Here is a 21,369-nt window from a genome sequence, read left to right as displayed (position 1 = left end):
ACTAGGGGTCTTCTCACACTCCTAGGGGTACTCTTGGGAGCAACTTAAAATGATGCCAGGCTGGCTTTTTCTCCCAGGTGAGTTATATCCGATTTATAGGAAACCCTCACACATCCTCTCCCAAACTCTGGGAGGGCAGGTTGATCCTGGTGCAGCCACAGGCCACTCTGGCCTCATTAGGTGTGAGGTCTTCTGTGTCATCTAACTGATTCCAAGGAAGACATCTTCCTAGCACTGACACTCATACATTTTTTCCACTGGAACCTTGTTTCAAACTAGACAGAGCAACAACATTTTATCTGCCAAGAAACACCACTCCCTCTCGGATCTTGCTCTCCCCCCCCACTTCATGTCAGACCCCGCTCCCTACCCGCTACCCTCCTTGGATTCCATCCCTTGGTGCGAAGGAAGCTGGGTCTGTTTTATTCCTTTGGACATTTTAATTTGGGCTCTGGTCACACCCCATTTTGCCAGAGTCCTTACCCCCGAATCCTCCCTGACAGTCTCACAGTGAGATTGGTTCTGCCAACTCAGCTACATGTATACTCCCCAACTTCCTGCCCTGCTGACCTACACTGCTCACGTCTCATCATTCATGGTGCCCGAGCCTGCAGAGGACTTGAAATCCTCATGGTCCAGACCCACTTCTTCTAGGTCTTGTCTCCACGTTCCCCAGTTATAGTTAGGACTAATTAGGAACGGAGAAGGTTTACTTTGAAATCCATGGGACTTAGCCATCTTCCTAATGGTATCCAAGTCCAAAGTGTTGAGCCGGATGTCCACTGCAAAGTGGTGAAAGGGGACGAAGTCTCCACTTCGGCAGTGGTCACACCTGTGGGCGTTTTCTTCCAGAAAGCGGGCACATTTCAGGTGCATGGCTTTCTTCTGGTCTTTCAGCCACAGCTCATAGGCTGTTTTCTGCATCAGCGGGCTGCAGAATCGAATGATGTGGCACTCAATCACCTCACTTTCCAGCTCACGGAGCTCTTCCTCTTCGCCATGGGCTAGAGAGGACAGAAAGGCAGTGGGCAATAAGTCAGCCCCTGCTACAAAATACACATCAGTTCTTTTAGCAAGATGTGCCTTAAACTAAAGGAAATATGGGTCACTTCCAGGCTCTACTTACCCATTCCTTCAGAGGGGGGTTGCAGAGAGAGGGAACGATAATTCACCTCAAACGAGGCCACGTTCTGTTTTAGGGCTATTCGTAGCTCCTTGCCATTCCGGAAACAATCAAAGACGTTGGATTTCACGAGGGTCGCCAGGGCACTGATCATCATCTTCATGTTCCAACAAGGGAGAATCTCATACAACAGTTCCGTAGTGAAGGTCAGGCCAATGATGGCTGCACATCTCACCAACATCTGGCGGGACAGGCTCATGCTATCCAGCTGGACCAGAGAGATTTCTGCAGGTGGAAAGCCACACAATAGGGAACTAGTCATCTGTCTTTATCAAATACATTCTAGAGATGGACAACTGTCCTGTTCTCTAGTTCTTGTTCAACAGAACTACACCCAGCTGAGCTAGGCCAAAAGAAGTATTTGCTTAGTACCTATTTCACAGACAGCACTTGTGTCGGGAGTACAAAAGATGGAGATGCTATGACCTAAAAATATGCATGTCCCATTGGTCATGACAATAAGATTGATTTCAAGGTGTTCTGATTTTGTGTTAAAGTGTGACAAGGGTGTGTGAGGAGAGCAGAGGTCATGCTGAGAAGTGGTCAGAAGGAGAAGGGCCTGCCATCCGTGTTCTGTGTTGACTTCTCCAGCTGCTCATTCTCTGTCTTCTTCACTGGCTGCCCTTTCCCCTGGAACTTCCCAGCAATAAGCTTTCTCTCTGTCTGCCTCAGGGATTCAGTTATTCTTGTGACAACCCATTACCATCTCTATGCTCATGACCAAGTGTCAGAGAGCTCCTAGCTCCAATTCCATCTTCTCATCTAAGTTCGGGTATCATAGCTCACATGGCTTCTTGGACATCTTGACCAGGATGTCCTTCTATTACATCACCCTCCTCAGGGACAAAATATGAACTTCTCAATATGTCCACAGAACATTGTAGAAACCAAGCTAGTCCAGATATAAGTAGGGTTAGCAGATGTAAGCTTTTATATGTAGAACAGATAAACAAAGGCTACTGTATAGCACAGAGAACTATATTTAGTATCCTATAATAAACCATGATAGAAAAAAATATTTTAAAAAAAAAAGAATGTGGGAATTCCCTGGTCGCCTAGTGGTTAGGATTCCAGGCTTTCACTGCCATGGCCTGGGTTCAATCCCGGGTCAGGGAACTGAGATCCCACAAGCTGCATCGTGTGGCCAAAAAAAAAAAAATAGAATATATATATATATGTATGTATAACTGAATCATTTGGCTGTACAAAAGAAATTAACACATTGTAAAGCAACTATACTTCAATTAAAAAAATATTGATTAAAAGAAACCAAGCTAATCCACCTTGCTATTTTAGTAGACATAGTGAATGAAACACAAATGATGCTCTTTTGGAGATAGAGAACTTGAGGCCTCATCCTTGTACTAAACATTTGAAGTTGAACATTTTATAGATGGCATGGATTGGAGCTGAATGCATGCTAAAGCACTGCTTGAAATTCATTTTTCTTGAAATGAATAACAGTACATCCCTGATATAAATTCACTTGTTTGTCATTTCTTATGGAAGTAGATAGCAGGAAAAGTATCACTGTTAGATCTTCTCTCTATTTGATTTCTGTTTAATTGAAAATGTACTATACCTCATTCTTTTATGCAGTTGAATAAAACTTTGTTCAAATCAGACTCCAGCGTATGCACAGGGGGAAGGTGGCTCCTGATTAGAAGCAGAAAAGCCAAGCTTGTAATGGAACCTTCCCATTGCCTGGGCAACACACAATAAAAACAAAGCCAGTCTTCTATCTTCCTCTCTCCTTTGTTGGAGGCATCCTAGAGAAAGCAAGAGGGGAATCTAGGTCCTGGAAAATGAACACCAGGTCAAATTTTCTTTACCTTTTAATGATGCTGGCAGTGACAAGTTTTTCAATCTGACACCACTAGCGAGGTTACAGACTTCTTCATTTCCCTCCTCAAGACCCAAAGTAAACTTTTTTAAGTCCTCTGTTGGCTTAGCAAAATTCTCTACAGAGAGGTAAAAGGGAAGAAAAGTTGAGAGTCATTGTCCTATTATTATCTGGATTTTCCAATAAACTTCGAGATGGGTCTCACATGAGAAAGAGCAGGCAGAGATGTGTGTTGGTTTGTAAAGTATTCTGGAATACTGTGTTTTAAGTAAAACTGATATATGAAAATCAAAATTTACTCAAAACATGTTTTTCCTCCCCTCCCCCCAAGAAAAAAAGGATTGGTAATAACTACAGGATGTCTTCCATAAGACATGCAGTTTTACAAATATAGCTTATATTATATACTTATATATATACTTGTATGCACATTAAAATACCCACACTCGGAGGCAAACACATTCTGTGGAAGACGGTACTCTACTTAAGATGTGGTTATTGTCAGAAAGAGATATTAAAAATGGTGAAGATTTCACGATGGCGGAGTAAGACGTGGAGATCACCTTCCCCCCGACAAATACATAAGAAATACATCTATATGTGGAACAACCCCTACAGAACACCTACTGAATGCTGGCAGAAGACCTCAGACTTTCCAAAAGGGTGTGCGAGGAGAGGGGATTCAGAACACCGCCTAAACGAGCTCTAAAGACAGGTGCGAGCTGTGACTATCACCGCAGACACCAGAGACAGGTATGAAACGCTAAGGCTGCTGCTGCAGCCACCAAGGAGCCTGTGTGCGAGCACAGGTCACTATCCACACCTCCCCTCCCGGGAGTCTGTGCAGCCCCCCACTGCCAGGGTCCCGTGATCCAGGGACAACTTCCCTGGGAGAACACACAGCGCACCTCAGTCTGGTGCAACGTCACGCCGGCCTCTGCCGCCGCAGGCCCGTCCCGCACTCCGTGCCCACCCCCCCACCCCCACCCCCAACCCCGGGCCTGAGTGAGCCAGTGCCCCTGAATCAGCTGCTGCTTTAACCCCGTCCTGTCTGAGCGGGGAAGAGATGCCCTCAGGCGATCTACACGCAGAGGAGGGGCCAAATCCAAAGCTGAAACCCAGGAGCTGTGAGAACAAAGAAGAGAACGGGAAATCTCTCCCAGCAGCCTCAGAAACAGCGGATTAAATCTCCACAATCAACATGATGTACCCTGCATCTGTGGAATACATGAATAGACAACGAATCATCCCAAATTAAGGAGCCGTGTGGATGAAAGGCTCTTGGTGCTGCAGCCAGGAGTCAGTGCTGTGCCTCTGAGGTGGGAGAGCCAACTTCAGGACACTGGTCCACAAGAGACCTCCCAGCTCCACATAATATCAAACGGCGAAAATCTCCCAGAGATCTCCATCTCAACACCAGCACCCAGCTTCACTCAACGACCAGCAAGCTACAGTGCTGGACATCCTATGCCAAACAACTAGCAAGACAGGAACACAACCCCACCCATTAGCAGAGAGGCTGCTTGAAAATATAAGTTCACAGACACCCCAAAATGCACCACCGGACGTGGTCCTGCCCACCAGAAAGACAAGATCCAGCCTCATCCACCAGAACACAGGCAGCAGTCCCCTTCACCAGAAAGCCTACACAACTCACTGAACCAAACTTACCCACTGGGGGCAGACACCAAAAACAACAGGAACTATGAACATGCAGCCTGCGAAAAGGAGACCCCAAACACAGTAAGTTAACCAAAATAAGAAGACAGAGAAATACACAGCAGATGAAGCAGCAAGATAAAAACCCACCAGACCAAACAAATGAAGAGGAAATAGGCAGCCTACCTGAAAAAGAATTCAGAATAATGATAGTAAAGATGATCCAAAATGTTGGAAATAGAATGGAGAAAATACAAGAAACGTTTAACAAAGACCTAGGAGGACTAAAGAGCAAACAAACAATGATGAACAACACAATAAATGAAATTAAAAATTCTCTATAAGGACTCAATAGCAGTATAACTGAGGCAGAAGAATGGATAAGTGACCTGGAAGATAAAATATTGGAAATAACTATCACTGAGCAGAATAAAGAAAAAAGACTGAAAAGAATTGAGACAGTCTCAGAGACCTCTGGGACAACATTAAATGCACCGACATTCTAATTATAGGGGTCCCAGAAGAAGAAGAGAAAAAAAAGGACTGAGAAAATATTTGAAGAGATTATAGCTGAAAATTTCCCTAATATGGGAAAGGAAATAGTCAATCAAGTCCAAGAAGCACAGAGAGTCCCATATAGGAAAAATCCAAGGAGAAACATGCCAGTACACGTATTAATCAAACTATCAAAAATTAAATACAAAGGAAAAATATTAAAAGCAGCAAGGGGAAAGCAACAAACAACATACACAGGAATCACCATGAGGTTAACAGCAGATCTGTCAGCAGAAACTTTGCAAGCCAGAAGGGAGTGGCAGGACATATTTAAAGTGATGAAAGGGAAAAACCAACAACCAAGATTACTCTACCCAGCAAGGATCTCATTCAGACTCGACGGAGAAATTAAAAGCTTTACAGACAAGCAAAACCTAAGAGAATTCAGCACCTCCAAACCAGCTTTACAACAAATGGTAAAGGAACTCCTCTAGGTAGGAAACACAAGAGAAGGAAAAGACCTACAATAAAAAACACAAAACAATTAAGAAAATGGTAATAGGAACATACATATGGATAATTACCTTAAATGTAAATGGATTAAATGCTCCAACGAAAAGACATACACTGGCTGAATGGACACAAAAACAAGACCCATATATATGCTGTCTACAAGAGACCCACTTCAGACCTAGGGACACATACAGACTTAAAGTGAGGGGATGGAAAAAGATATTCCATGCAAAAGGAAATCAAAAGAAAGTTGGCGTAGCAATTCTCATACCAGACAAAATAGACTTTAAAGAGTATTACAAGAGACAAAGAAGGACACTACATAATGATCAAAGGATCAATCCAAGAAGAAGTTATAACAGTTGTAAATATTTATGCACCCAACATAGAAGCACCTCAATACATAAGGCAAATGCGAACTGCCATAAAAGGGGAAATCAACAGTAACACATTCATGGTAGGGGACTTTAACACCCCACTTTCACCAATGGACAGATCATCCAAAATGAAAATAAATAAGGAAACACAAGCTTTAAATGATACATTAAACATGATGGACTTAATTGATATTTGTAGGACAATCCATCCAAAAACAACAGAACACACTTTCTTCTCAAGTGCTCATGGAACATTCTCCAGGATAGATCATATCTTCAGTCACAAATCAAGCCTTGGTAAATTTAAGAAAATTGAAATTGTATCAAGTATCTTTTCCAACCACAAGGCTATGAGACTAGATATCAATTACAGGAAAAGATCTGTAAAATATACAGACACATGGAGGCTAACTGAAAGTACAATACTAAATAACCAAGAGATCACTGAATAAATCAAAGTGGAAATCAAAAAATATCTACAAACAAATGACAATGAAAACACAATGACCCAAAACCTATGGGATGCAGCAAAAACAGTTCTAAGAGGGAAGTTTATAGCAATACCATCCAACCTCAAGAAACAAGAAACATCTCAAATAAACAACCTAACCTTACACCTAAAGCAGTTAGAGAAAGAAAAACAAAAAACCCCCAAAGTTAGCAGAAGGAAAGGAATCATAAAGATCAGATCAGAAATGAAGGAAACGATAGCTAAGATCAATAAAACTAAAAGCTGGTTCTTTGAGAAGATAAAATTGATAAACCATTATCCAGACTCATGAAGAAAAAAAGGGAGAAGACTCAAATCAACAGAATTAGAAATGAAAAAGAAGTAAAAACTGACACTGCAGAAATACAAAAGATCATGAGACATTACTATAAGAAACTATATGCCAATAAAATGGACAACTTGGAAGAAATGGACAAATTCTTAGAAAAGCACAACCTTCTGAGACTGAACCAGGAAGAAATAGAAATTATAAACAGACCAATCACAAGCACTGAAATTGAAACTGGGATTAAAAATCTTCCAACAAACAAAAGTCCAGTACCAGATGGCTTCACAGGTCAATTCTATTAAACATTTAGAGAAGAGCTAACACCTATCTTTCTCAAACTCTTCCAAAACATAGCAGAGGGAGGAACACTCCCAAACTCATTCTGCGAGGCCATCATCACCCTGACACCAAAACCAGACAAAGATGTCACAAAAAAAGAAAACTTCAGGCCAATATCACTGATGAACATAGATGTAAAAATCCTCAACAAAATACTAGCAAGCAGAATCGAACAGCACATTAAAGGGATCATACACCATGATCAAGTGGGGTTTATCCCAGGAATGCAAGGATTCTTCAATATATGCAAATCAATCAACGTGATACACCATATTAACAAACTGAAGGAGAAAAACCATATGATCATCTCAATAGATGCAGAGAAAGCTTTCGACAAAATTCAACACCGATTTATGATAAAAACCCTCCAGAGAGTAAGCATAGAGGGAACTTACCTGAACATAATAAAGGCCATATATGACAAACCAACAGTCAGCACTGTTCTCAATGGTGAAAAACTGAAACCATTTCCACTAAGATAAGGAACAAGACAAGGTTGCCCATTCTCACCACTACTATTCAACATAGTTTTGGAAGTTTTAGCCACAGCAATCAGAGAAGAAAAGGAAATAAAAGGAATCCAAATTGGAAAAGAAGAAGTAAAACTGACACTGTTTGCAGATGACATGATACTATACATAGAGAATCCTAAAGATGCTACCAGAAAACTGCTAGAGCTAACCAATGAATTTGGTAAAGTTGCAGGATACAAAATTAACGCACAGAAATCTCTTGCATTCCTAGACACTAATGATGAAAAATCTGAAAGAGAAATTAAGGAAATACTCCCATTTACCACTGCAACAAAAAGAATAAAATACCTAGGAATAAACCTACCTAAGGAGACAAAAGACCTGTATGCAGAAAACTGTAAGACACTGATGAAAGAAATTGAAGAAGATACAAACAGATGGAGAGATATACCATGTTCTTGGATTGGAAGAATCAACATTGTGAAAATGACTATAATACCCACCAAAGCAATCTACAGTCAATGCAATCCCTATCAAACTACCAATGGCATTTTTCATAGAACTAGAACAAAAATTTCACAATTTGCATGGAAACACAAAAGACCCTGAATAGCCAAAGCAATCTTGAGAAAGAAAAATGGAGGTGGAGGAATCAGGCTCCCTGACTTCAGACTATATTACAAAGCTACAGTAATCAAGACAGTATGGTACTGGCACAAAAACAGAAATATAGATCAATGGAACAGGATAGAAAGCCCAGAGATAAACCCATGCATATATGGTCAACTAATCTATGATAAAGGAGGCAAGAATATACAATGGAGAAAAGACAGCCTCTTCAATAAGTGGTGCTGGGAAAACTGGACAGCTACATGTAAAAGAATGAAATTAGAACATTCCCTAACACCATACACAAAAAGAAAGTCAAAATGGATTAAAGACCTAAATGTAAGGCCAGACATTATAAAACTCTTAGAGGAAAACATAGGCAGAACACTCTATGACATAAATCACAGCAAGATCCCTTTTGACCCACCTCCTAGAGAAATGGAAATAAAAGCAAAAATAAACAAATAGGACCTAATGAAACTTAAAAACTTTTGCACAGCACAGGAAACTAGAAACAAGATGAAAAGACAACCCTCAAAATGGGAGAAAATATTTGTAAATGAAGCAGCTGACAAAGGATTAATCTCCAAAATATACAAGCAGCTCATGCAGCTCAAGATCAAAAAAGCAAATAACCCAATCCAAAAATGGGCAGAAGACCTAAATAGACATTTCTACAAAGAAGATACACAGATTGCCAACAAACACATGAAAGGATGTTCAACATCACTAATCATTAGAGAAATGCAAATCAAAACTACAATGAGGTATCACCTCACACTGGTCAGAATGGCCATCATCAAAAAATCCACAGACAATAAATGCTGGACGGGATGTGGAGAAAAGGGAACCCTGTGGTGCTGTTGGTGGGAATGTAAATTGATACAGCCACTATGGAGAACAGTATGGAGGTTTCTTAAAAAACTAAAAGTAGAACTACCATATGACCCAGCAAACCCAGTACTGGCCATATACCCTGAGAAAACCATAATTCAAAAAGAGTCATGTACCACAATGTTCACTGCAGCACTATTTACAATAGCCAGGATATGGAAGCAAACTAAGTGCCCGTCAAATGATGAATGGATAAAGAAGATGTGCCACATATATACAATGGGGTATTACTCAGCCATAAAAAGAAATGAAATTGAGTAATTTGCAGTGAGGTGATGGACCTAGAGTCTGTCATACAGAGTGAAGTAAGTCAGAAAGAGAAAAACAAATACCATATGCTAACACATATATATGGAATCTAAAAACAAAATGGCTCTGAAAAACTTAGGGGAAGGACAGGAATAAAGACGCAGATGTAGAGAATGGACTTGAGGACACGGGGAGGGGGAAGGGTAAGCTGGGATGAAGTGAGGAGTGGCATGGAGATATACACACTACCAAATGTAAAATAGCTAGTGGGAAGCAGCCTCATGGCACGGGGAGATCAGCTCGGTGCTTTGTATCCACCTAGAGGCTAGGATAGGGAGGGTGGGAGGGAGACGCAAGAGAGAGGAGAAATGGGGATAAAGGTACATGCATAGATGATTCACTTTGTTATACAGCGGAAACTAACACACCATTGTAAAGCAATCATACTCCAAGAAAGATGTTTAAAAAAACACAACAATTTAACCAAAATCCTTAAGATTATAACTTTCAGCAAGGTAATTTTTCATATTAGAAACTCATATGATTTCAGTGATCCAGAAAAAATATGTTGAAAACAGATGCTCATAGTCTCCTTAAACATTAAAATATTGTACATAGCCTAAATATCCAGCCATAACACAGTGATTACCTTAAATATTACATAGCCATTACGGTACAATTGTTGAGGAATACTGAGTTTGGAAAGTCTTCAGCTGAGTGAAATAGGATAGTAAATATACCATATGATACCAAAAAAAAAAAAAAAAAGGTGAAGTTTGAATAGTGAGCTTGCCTAGTCATTTTTCTCCCGGTACTCCAAAATGCATTACTTATTTGTCCCTCCAGTCACTCATTAACAGTTGAGTTGCAAGACACTGAAATAGGTGATGTGGAAATATGAGGGTGAACGTACTAAGTTCCCGACCTCCTGGAAAGATAAGGTATATACACAGAGAGCCAGACGACCAGACGGTAAACAAGTGCCACGTGAGTAGGCACAGACAGTAAGGGCTGGAGAGTTCATATCAACACAGTACAGACTTTTTATGCACCATAACCTGGGAAGGCTATAAATGTGGCTAATGCATGCTTCCAGCCCTCAAGGATCTTAACATTTATGGAGAAGATATTTAGGCAACTAATCATAATACAGGAAAAGTGACTTAATAAGATAATCTCCTAATGTGAGTCAGTTTTGTGAAAGAAATAAACCTGGTGATAGAGACTAACAGGAAAGTGCAGAGAGAGGAAGGCCTTCCTTAAGCAGGGCATGGTCAGAGAAAGTGGCTGTGAGGAGGTAACACCTGAGCTAAGGGAGAGAGGGAGCAGGTATGTGAAATGCCAGAGGAGAGGGAGCAGAAAGGAGCTCGGGTGCTGGAGGAGCAGAAATGTGGCTGGAGCACATTTCAGAGTATTGGTGAGGCCACAGAGGGGGTGGAAGGAAGCTCCCTCAGGGATCTCCAGTCCAAGGTAAGGAGTTTGGATTTCATTGTAAACTCAATGGGAAACCACTAAAAGTTGTTTGGTTTTTCAAAAATTCTTTTATTTGGTAAGTTTCAAATTTATGAAAAGTTATAAGAATAACACTATATAGTCTTTATTCCAATTCATGTACTGTTAACATTTTGCTCCATTTTTTATAGCCTTTGTTCTCTCTATATGTACTTATTTTTTCTGAAGCATTTCGTTTGAGTGTTAAGTTGCATAATTCATGCCCTTTAATCCCCAAATACTTTACTCTGAATTCCCCAAGAATAACAACATTCTCTTACGTAAGTAGAATATACTTATCATCTTCAGAAAATTTAACATTGATACAATAATTTACTGTCCATAATCCAGTTTTGTCAACTGACTCAGTAATGTTCCTTAACATTCTTTTTCTTTTTTTTTTTTGTGAACAGCCCAGATGTCCTCCAACAGATGAATGGAGGTATGTCCACACCATGGAACACTGCTCACCAGCTAATAAGACCAAACCATTGATACACACAACAACCTAGATCATCTCCAGAGAGTTACACTGAGTGAAAAACAAATCTCAAAAGATTACATATACAATATTATTCCACTTGTAAAAATGTTTCAAATTACAAAATTATAGAAATGGAAAACTGATTAGCAATTACCAGGGGTTAAGAAGGAAGTAGGGGTAGGAGAGAAGTGGGGGGTGGCTATCATAGGGCAACATAAGGGATCCTCATGGTGGTGGAAATGTTCTGTATCTTTACTGTATCAATATTAATATCCTGGTTGTGATATATACATATATTTTTAACATCTTTATTGGACCTGGTTGTGATATTATACTGCAGTTTTGCTGATGTTACTACTGGGGAAAACTAGGTAAAGGGTATACAGAATCTCTCTATATTATTTTTTACAATGGCCTGTAAATTTATAATCACCTCAAAAAGTTTAATTAAAAACAAATCAATGAGACAGCAAAGTATTATTGTATTCAGTCACTTCATTTATACTCCAAGAGGTCCCCAGAATGCTTCCTGTGGTGTCAGACAGAGAGAAGGTGCTCAGTAGATGTTTGTTTAATGAATAAATAAGAAAGGATTTGAGTTGCCTTTACCCCCCCCCCCATTTTATAGCAGGTACCTGGCCATAAACGTTGTGACTAATCCCAAAATACTAGCTATTAAATGACATATGTGGAACTGGAACTCTGGACTCCTAACTTCAAGGCCAAAATTTTCTTTTGATTACATCTTTTTTTTTTAACATCTTTATTGGAGTATAATTGCTTTACAATGGTGTATTAGTTTCTGCTTTATAACAAAGTGAATCAGTTATACATATACATATGTCCCCATATCTCTTCCCTCTTGCATCTCCCTCCCTCCCACCCTCCCTATCCCACCCCTCTAGGTGGTCACAAAGCACCGAGCTGATCTCCCTGTGCTATGTGGCTGCTTCCCACTAGCTATCTATTTTACATTTGGTAGTGTGTATATGTCCATGCCACTCTCTCACTTCGTCCCAGCTTACCCTTCCCCCTCCCCGTATCCTCAAGTCCATTCTCTAGTAGGTCTGTGTCTTTATTCCCATCTTACCCCTAGGTTCTTCACGACCATTTTTTTTTTTAGATTCCATGTGTATGTGTTAGCATACGGTATTTATTTTTCTCTTTCTGACTTACTTCACTCTGTATGACAGTCTCTAAGTCCATCCACCTCACTACAAATAACTCAATTTCATTTCTTTTTATGGCTGAGTAATATTGCATTGTATATATGTGCCACATCTTCTTTATCCATTCATCTGTTGATGGACACTTAGGTTGCTTCTGTATCCTGGCTATTGTAAATAGAGCTGCAATGAACATTGTGGTACATGACTCTTTTTGAATTATGGTTTTCTCAGGGTATATGCCCAGTAGTGGGATTGCTGGGTCATATGGTAATTCTATTTGTAGTTTTTTAAGGAACCTCCATACTGTTCTCCATAGTGGCTGTATCACCTTACATTCCCACCAACAGTGCAACAGGGTTCCCTTTTCTCCACACCCTCTCCAGCATTTATTGTTTGTGGATGTTTTGATGATGGCCATTCTGACCGGTGTGAGATGATAGAAAGCCCAGAGATGATTACATCTTTATACTCTCTCTTTTCATGGAAGAGATGCTATCTCTTAAACCTTCACGGTCTCCTTTGTGTCAAAACATAGTTTCTTTCTTCCTTTCTTTCTTTCTTTCTTTTTATTTTTGCTAGAATATGATTTTTTTCTTCTCATCACTGCCATCTCCCTAAACAACTAGTATATCCATCACAGATATTTTCTTATCATTCACGTTAACCTTAATCCTCTACATCCCAGCTTGCATCTTTACCCCATTCCCCAACCCCTACCCTTCTCCCTTCACTAAAACTATTTTCTTAAAAATTCCAACTGCCCTCTTTGTGACATCATATCAAAGTTCATCCTTCTGTATGTCTCTGTAGCATGAGAACCTTGTTGACAATTCACTTTGAGCTAATAATTTTACCTCTGGAAAACAAGTTATCCTTTTTCCCAGATAACATCTACATCCCCCGTCGGTTCTGATTCTGGGCTTTAAGATTCTCCAGTGTTCTTTCATTTCTATTACACGTCTACATTCTTTCTCCCAGTTCAGTGAGTCCCGGGCAATGTTAAGTTCTCTCACAATCTGGGATATCAAGTCCAACGTTCTTTGCCTCCCCAAAGCCTCTGACCCGTATAGGAAGCAGCCTATGGAAAAGCCCACCCTTGCCACCCTCTCTGCAGAAGGAGACAGGGAGAAAGAACCATCATTATGGGACTTACTGAACAGGTTATTCCAGGTCACATTTGTCTTCTCCTCAGACTCTATTGTTTGGAAAACGAGTACCCTGTGATGGTCCAGGTTTTTAAGCAATTCTTCACAGTAAAATGGAATCCCACAGCTTCCCTCGACCAGGTACCTGTAGTGAAAACAATGCAATCTATTTATATCAAAGAACCATCTTTAAAGAAGTAAAAATATTTGCGTTTTCTCAATCACCTGAAAATAATCACTTCTCTTTCTCCATTTGTTTTGGTTTGTTTTTCATTTTTAGGGATTGCTTTTTCTTTTTTCTTTCTTTTTTTTTTTGCTGTATGCAGGCCTCTCACTGTTGTGGCCTCTCCCGTTGCGGAGCACAGGCTCCAGATGCGTGCAGGCTCAGCGGCCATGGCTCACGGGCCCAGCCGCTCCGCGGCACGTGGGATCTTCCCGGACCGGGGCACGAACCCGTGTCCCCTGCATCGGCAGGCGGACTCTCAACCACTGCGCCACCAGGGAAGCCCTTTCTTTCATTTTTAAAATTACATAATAAACCATTTAAATATTTCAGAAGTCAAAACTATGTAATAAGGTACATCCTCAGTCTTGCTTCCCTTCCTCACCTTATAAGTAAGCATTTAAATTAGTTTCTGGTTTATCTTTTCAACGTTTCTTTTTAAAACTATAGAAAATGCACACACGTATTTCACTCTCTTCCTTAGATAAAAGACAGCAAGTTATATATACTGCACACTAGGCAACCCCTTGTTTTTTCACTCAACAATGTATCCTGGTCATCCCGTCACATCAGCAGATCTTTCTTATTTCTCTTTATAGCTACATAGGGCTCAATCGTGTGGATGCATCCTAGTTTACTCGGACTGTCCTCTTAGAGATGGACATTTGGATTGCTTTCAGTCTTTTACTAGTACAAATAATGCCTCAATAAAAACTGTGCCCATATGTCACTTCATATTTTTGTCACTATATATATTTTAAAATTTTTAAAAATTTTTTATTGAAGTATAGTTGATTTACAATGTTGTGTTAGTTTCAGGTGTACAGCAAAGTGATTCAGAGATATATATATATATATATATATATATATATTCTTTTTCAGATTCTTTTCCCTTATAGGTTATTACAAAATATTGAGCATAGTTCCCTGTCAGTATATCTTTGAGATAGGTTCCTAGAATTGGGAAGGCTAGATCAAAAAGTAAATGCATATATAATAAATGTATACATATATAATAAATACATACATAATAAATAAATAAATACATACATACAGAGAGAAAGAGGGAGAGACAGAGAGACAAAGGGAAAGAACACACAAAATTCATGCCTGCGGGCTTCCTTGGTGGCGCAGTGGTTGAGAGTCTGCCTGCCAACGTGGAGGACACGGGTTCAAGCCCTGGTCTGGGAGGGTCCCACATGCCGCGGAGCAACTAGGCCCATGAGCCATGGCCGCTGAGCCTGCGCGTCTGGCGCTCGTGCTCCACAGCGAGAGAGGCCGCAACAGTGAGAGGCCCGCGCACCGCAATGAAGAGTGGCCCCCACTTACTGCAACTGGAGAAAGCACTCGCATAGAAACGAAGACCCAACACAGCCAAAAATAAATAAATAAATAAAAATACAATTTGAAAAAAAAAATAAATTCATGCCTGGAGTTATTTTAAATGAGACTTTGTCCAAGACATTTCTCTTCCAGAAGCCAAGCAACCTCATCAGAAAGAACAGATACAGATACCAAGGTGGCTTGTAAACAGCCAGATAAGGAAGAGGCATTGTCCATGTTGTTAAGGGGACTGCTGTCAAGACCCCAGGAGAGGAGTCACTGAGAAGCTCAGAGAGCACTGACGTCACCATCTACCATGACAGGGAACACCAGTACCAGACCACGTTATTGCCAGCGACTAAGACCTTGCTCAGCTGTGGGCTGTGGTTCTTAAGGCTTACCAGTCTGCCTTTCATGTTACTTGCCCATGACAGTGCCCTTAGTCACTGTGGGCTAGAGTGAGTGTACCCATAGCCAGCATGATGAAAGGGAAACAAAACTGATGTCCTAAGCAACGTCTGAGACGGTGTAACAGGGACCATAACAAGGAAAAGTGAGTAGCATCCATCCTATCAGGCATGTTCAGTGGCCCCTCTGAAAGGCGGGCCCAGCAAGAATCCTGAAATGGCCGCTTTCAGACACATCTTAAGGAATCTGATGAAGTCTGGACCTGGAGAATGAGTGCAGATGTCGAGGCCTCAGGATAGAAATAGTTTACTCACGTGTCTAGTTCTTTGGGGATGCCCCTGACGTTGAGGTCTAGGCAGACCTTGTTGAGGATGTCCTGAGGCTGCACGGCTCCAAGGATGACATAGGTGGTGTTCCTGTTCTTCATTATGGCACTGGCAGCTGCACAGGGTATGTCGATGAAGGGAGACAGGGACATGATGATGAAGATGGGAACAGACCGGATAAGCTTCTCCATAAATGTCCAGGAGGCTGAATCGATAAACTGGCCTTCATCGATGATGAAAATAATCCTTTCCTCTTTCACTGTCTGGACAAGGTGGGGAAACAGAAAGAAAAATGCTGTAGGACTTCAGGGTTTTTTTTGTTTTTGTTTGATTTTTTGGCCGCACCGAGCAGCTTGCGGGATCTCAGTTCCCCGACCAGGGATTGAACCCAGGCCATGGCACCGAAAGCGCCAAATCCTAACTAGACCACTAGGGAACTCCCGTGACTTCAGTTTTTTATACACATGTATGGGTATGCATATGTATCCACCGAATTTTGTGAAGCTAAGTTAAATCTGTTCTTTCTAATAACTTTGCGTTAATTTAGATTCCGCTGATTGGAATCTGTGGCAATTGGGACAGAACTGGCTGGAATAGACTCTTACTTGGTCAAATCTTTGTGTAAAGATAATGTAAATATATAGGACAGATGGGGTTTTAGTCAAGTTAAACAGCCATTACATAAAAATTACTGAGGTTTACTTCAAGTCATTCTAATCTATTGAAAAATGAAGGTCTCCTGGAAATACCTATCTGACATTTATTCAACCAACATCGATTCAACACATATTTACCAAGCACCCACTGGGCTAGGTGCTGGAGGCAGGCTGCTGAGCAAAACTCACCTGGTCCTTGCCCTGCCGGCCGTTTATGCTGTTCTAGCTTGAACTGCGGCACATGTTACACTTAAAAACAGATCGTGTGTCCCTCTTCTTGTGTAGAGTACCTTTCCCTAACTAGTCTGAATTATTTATTTACTCATTAAGCATTTATTGTGCATCTGTTAGGGTCAGGTACTGTTTGAAGCACTGGGGATAGAGTATTAGACAAAATATAGAGCTTACATTTAGTGTGAGCCCCTGCATAGCGGGCCCTGCGTTTCCATAGTGTAAGATGTCTAAATGGAGAAAACCTTCCCCACTCTTACTGCTCCAGGCTGCTCTTGGCTTCTTTTGTTTCCCTCCGGGAAGAGATTGGGTTAAGCCATTCTTTCCCTCTGCATGTTTTTATAAACTAGAGCAGCAAAGGCTACATTCAAATTTCAGAAGATGATCATTATAAAGTATTATAGCCTGCCTTATCACATATATGTAAGTCCCCTCTTACAGCCCCATTCTGTCACCAGATAGTTAGTTCTTCACTGACCCTGAGAACATTTTAATGAATAGGGTTAGCATCCCGTTGTTTTGTTTGGTTTTGTATTTGACTAATATCTTTAAAACTACGGGGCAGGGAATTCCTTGGTGGCACAGTGGTTGAGAGTCTGTCTGCCAATGCAGGGGACACAGATTCGAGCCCTGGTCCAGGGAGATCCCACATGCCACAGAGCAACTAAGCCCATGCACCACAACTACTGAGCCTGTGCTCTATAGCCCACAAGCCACAGCTCCTAAGCCTGCAAGCCACAACTACTAAAGCCTGCACACCTAGAGCCCGTGCTCCACAGCAAGAGAAGCCACCGCAATAAGAAGACCGCGAATCGCAACAAAGAGCAGCCCCCACTCACCACAACTAGAGAAAGCCCCTGTGCAGCAACAAAGACCCAACGCAGCCAAATAAATAAATAAATAAATAAAACTACGGGGCAGTTAGAAATGTGAGTTTTAGTCATAGAATAGCCTTGTCAGTGAATTATTTGTGAATTGGGGAGAGTAAAGCAGGAACCAAAAAACCTACATGAATTCAATAGTACATCAATGGCGTCAGCTTCTTCACATTTAAAATGAGGAGACTGAAATATTACTCAGCCATAAAAAAGAACGAAATAATGCTGTTTACAGTGACATGGATGGACCTAAAGATTATCACACTGGGCTTCCCTGGTGGTGCAGTGGTTGGGAGTCCGCCTGCCAATGCAGGGGACGCGGGTGCGTGCCCCAGTCCGGGAAGATCCCACATGCCGCGGAGCGGCTGGGCCCGTGAGCCATGGCTGCTGAGCCTGCGTGTCCGGAGCCTGTGCTCTGCAACAGGAGAGGCCACGGCAGTGAGAGGCCCGTGTACCGCAAAAAAAAAAAAAAAAAAAAAGGTTATCACACTAAGTGAAGTAAGTCAGACAGAGAAAGACAAATATCATGTGATATCACTTATATGTGGAATCTTTAAAAAAGGTACAAATGAACCTATTTACAAAACAGAAACAGAATCACAGATGTAGAACACAAACTTATGGTTACAAAGGGGGAAAGGTGGGGGGAGGGATAAACTGGGAGATTGGGATTGACATATACACACTACTATATATAAAATAGATAGCTAACAAGAACCTTTTTTTTTTTTTTTTCGGTACACGGGCCTCTCACTGTTGTGGCCTCTCCCGTTGCGGAGCACAGGCTCTGGACGCGCAGGCTGAGCGGCCATGGCTCACGGGCCCAGCCGCTCCGCGGCATGTGGGATCTTCCTGGACCGGGGCACGAACCTGTGTCCCCTGCATCGGCAGGCAGACTCTCAACCACTGCGCCACCAGGGAAGCCCAAGAACCTATTTTATAGCACAGGGAACTCTACTCAACACTCTGTGATGACCCATATGGGAATAGAATCTAAAAAAGAGTGTATATATATATATGTATAACTGATTCACTTTGCTATACACAACAAACTAACACAACATAGAAACTAACACAACATTGTAAGTCAACTATACTCCAATAAAAATTAATTAAAAACATAAAATAAAATGAGGAGATGGAATCAGGTCCTCTCTGATGTGAAAAAAGCCAACACTTACACTGCACCTACTATGTTCCCAGCACTGCGTGATGTGCTTTCATAAATGAACTTATTTAAAATCTTCGTTAACGGACTTCCCTGGTGTTGCAGTGGCTAAGAATCCACCTGCCAATGTAGGGGACACGGGTTCGAGCCCTGGTCTGGGAAGATCTCACATGCTGCAGAGCAACTAAGCCCATGCGCCACAACTACTGAGCCTGGGCTCTAGAGCCCACGCGCCACAACTACTGAGCCCACATGCGGCAACTACTGAAGCCCGTGCGCCTAGAGCCCGTGCTCCACAACAAGAGAAGCCACCACAATGAGAAGCCCGCACACCTCAACGAAGAGTAGCCCCTGCTCACTGCAACTAGAGAAAGCCCGTGTGCAACAACAAAGACCCAATGCAGCCAAAAAAATGTTTTTAATTTAAAAAAAAAAAATCTTCGTAACATTCATAGGAGGTGGCACTATTGAATCTATTTACTGAGAAAATTTAGGCACAGAGAAGTTAAGCCACTTGCCCAAGGTCATACTGATAGTAAATGATCCAAAGATTGTGGTCATAGCACAGAGTCAAAGCACAGCTTTACTCATGGTTTCCAACTAGGTTGTGGATCAGAACCAACTGAGAAGTTTCAAAACAAAAACAAACAACTAAACAGATTTCTAGGCCCCGACGAAACCCTTTTCAATTTGGGGTAGAATTCACAAATCCATATATTTTATGAAGCTTCCTGGATACTTGTGATGCAAACAGTCCAAAGCCTGACATTTAGAAACTACTGATACAGCCTTATTTGCCTGCAGTGGAGAAGAAGGAGGTTGTATTATAAACTTACACAATGCCACAAACTTGAATTGTTTATTTATTATGTGCCAGACACTGCTGGTCAATAGTGATACAAAAATGAGAAAGAGGCTCCCTTTCCTTAAGAAGCTCACAACCTCCTGAGGGGGAGAGACACATATATAAGTAGCAAATTGCAATACAGTATGGAAAATACAGTAAGAAGTATGTTCAAAGTGTTACAGAAACACAGCAGAAGAGGAATTAGTCATGCCTTGTGATTTGGGGGAGTTCTCACTGAAGAGGTGACACTGAATGATGAGTAGCATTTCTCCAGGTTAAAAAAAAAAAGTCTTTTGGCTTTTATCTCATTAGTATTGACAATTACTTGGATAGTACAAAGCACAGGTTGGAGCGATTTGCATACACTTTGGCAGTTGCATGGAGGATGAATTGGAGTGGAGAGGTATGAGGCACAGAGATTAGTTGGAAAGCTATGGAAAACAGTCCAGGAAGAGAAAGAGGCTGAACTACAGTAGGGAACAGAGGACGGGGAGATTCCAGAGTCAGTCTGAGGTAGACATGGTAGGACTTGTCAACTGAGCAAAGATAACTTCAAATGATGTGCGAATGAATTTGCTATTGACTAAATCAAGGGTCAGGATCAAGATGAGGGAGATAGGGCACTAAAGTAGGAAAAAAATGAATTTAGTATTAGACACTGAATTGAGTGTGAGCCCCCATATCCAAGTGGAATATACAGTTCTTGGAAATATGGTTTTGGTGCTTATACGAGAGCTGAGGAATGGGATATAAAGTTGGTGATCATCAACATATAATGGACAGTCATGATATTATTCAGAGAGCAAAAGTTAACATTGGTTGAGTGTTTCCAATGAAAGAGGCACTATTCTACGTTTTACACATAATCTAGTCATTTAAACCTTACAACCCTGTGAGCTAGGTACTATTATTTCCTCATTTTATAGAAGGTAAAGTAAAAGCATGGACAGGTTGAGTCACTTGATCAAGGTTACCCAGGTAGCAAGTGACAGGCCTAAGGGCTCAAACCTTGGTAGACTGATTACAGAGCCTATACACATAACCAGTTTGATAGACTGCATCTCATACAGAAGGAGAGAAAAAGAAGACTGGTTTTAAGGCGAGGCCAAACTCCCAGGAGTCATGTTAAAGGACTCCTTTTAAGCACAGCTAAATTCTGAACAGACTCTTAGCTTGAGGTTTGGAAGGATGGAGGAAAATGAAACACTTTGGGTTAAAGCTTTCACATACTTCAAAGCTTCTTGCCATTGGAGTCTAAACCCTTGAGGTCACCTGGCTTTGCGGTGAGACGTCCAGTTTCCCCCTCCCCATTATTTGACCTATAGACGCTCTTACTTGCTCCAAGATCTTCATAAACAACGCTTCCAACTGCTTCTGCTTTCTCGTGGTGCTCATCCTGGAAACCTCTCGTGAAATAGGGAACTGTATAAAGAATTATGACAATATTGAGTATGCGCAAATAGCAGGGGGAACTACTAGTTGTATGACTCTGGCAATTCACTTTACTGTTCTGTACCTTAAAATCCTCATGTGCTAGGTAATCCATAACATCCCTTCCAGCTCTGGTACTCTATGTCATTGAATCTAATAGATACAGGACAGAACAG

The 21,369-nt window shown here is 41.3% G+C and overlaps 1 protein-coding gene across 1 annotated transcript in view; it reads right to left on the bottom strand.

The window, feature by feature from the left end:
- Positions 1–21,369, bottom strand: part of ADCY10 (adenylate cyclase 10) — a 96,321-nt gene that overhangs the window by 37,413 nt on the left and 37,539 nt on the right. Inside the window, exons 15-20 of the mRNA XM_029229372.1 lie at positions 21,098–21,184; positions 15,971–16,245; positions 13,711–13,847; positions 3,016–3,144; positions 1,127–1,408; positions 714–1,004 (exon numbers count right to left, since the gene is read on the bottom strand). Of these exons, the coding sequence (XP_029085205.1) occupies positions 714–1,004; positions 1,127–1,408; positions 3,016–3,144; positions 13,711–13,847; positions 15,971–16,245; positions 21,098–21,184 (1,201 nt within the window). The remainder of the gene's footprint in view (positions 1–713; positions 1,005–1,126; positions 1,409–3,015; positions 3,145–13,710; positions 13,848–15,970; positions 16,246–21,097; positions 21,185–21,369) is intronic.

The sequence above is a fragment of the Monodon monoceros genome, unplaced genomic scaffold (genome assembly GCF_005190385.1).
Source record: "Monodon monoceros isolate NGI ecotype Baffin Bay Population unplaced genomic scaffold, NGI_Narwhal_1 Super_Scaffold_18, whole genome shotgun sequence".
NCBI classification, from domain to species: domain Eukaryota; kingdom Metazoa; phylum Chordata; class Mammalia; order Artiodactyla; family Monodontidae; genus Monodon; species Monodon monoceros.
This window is presented reverse-complemented; position numbering and strand designations above follow the sequence as displayed.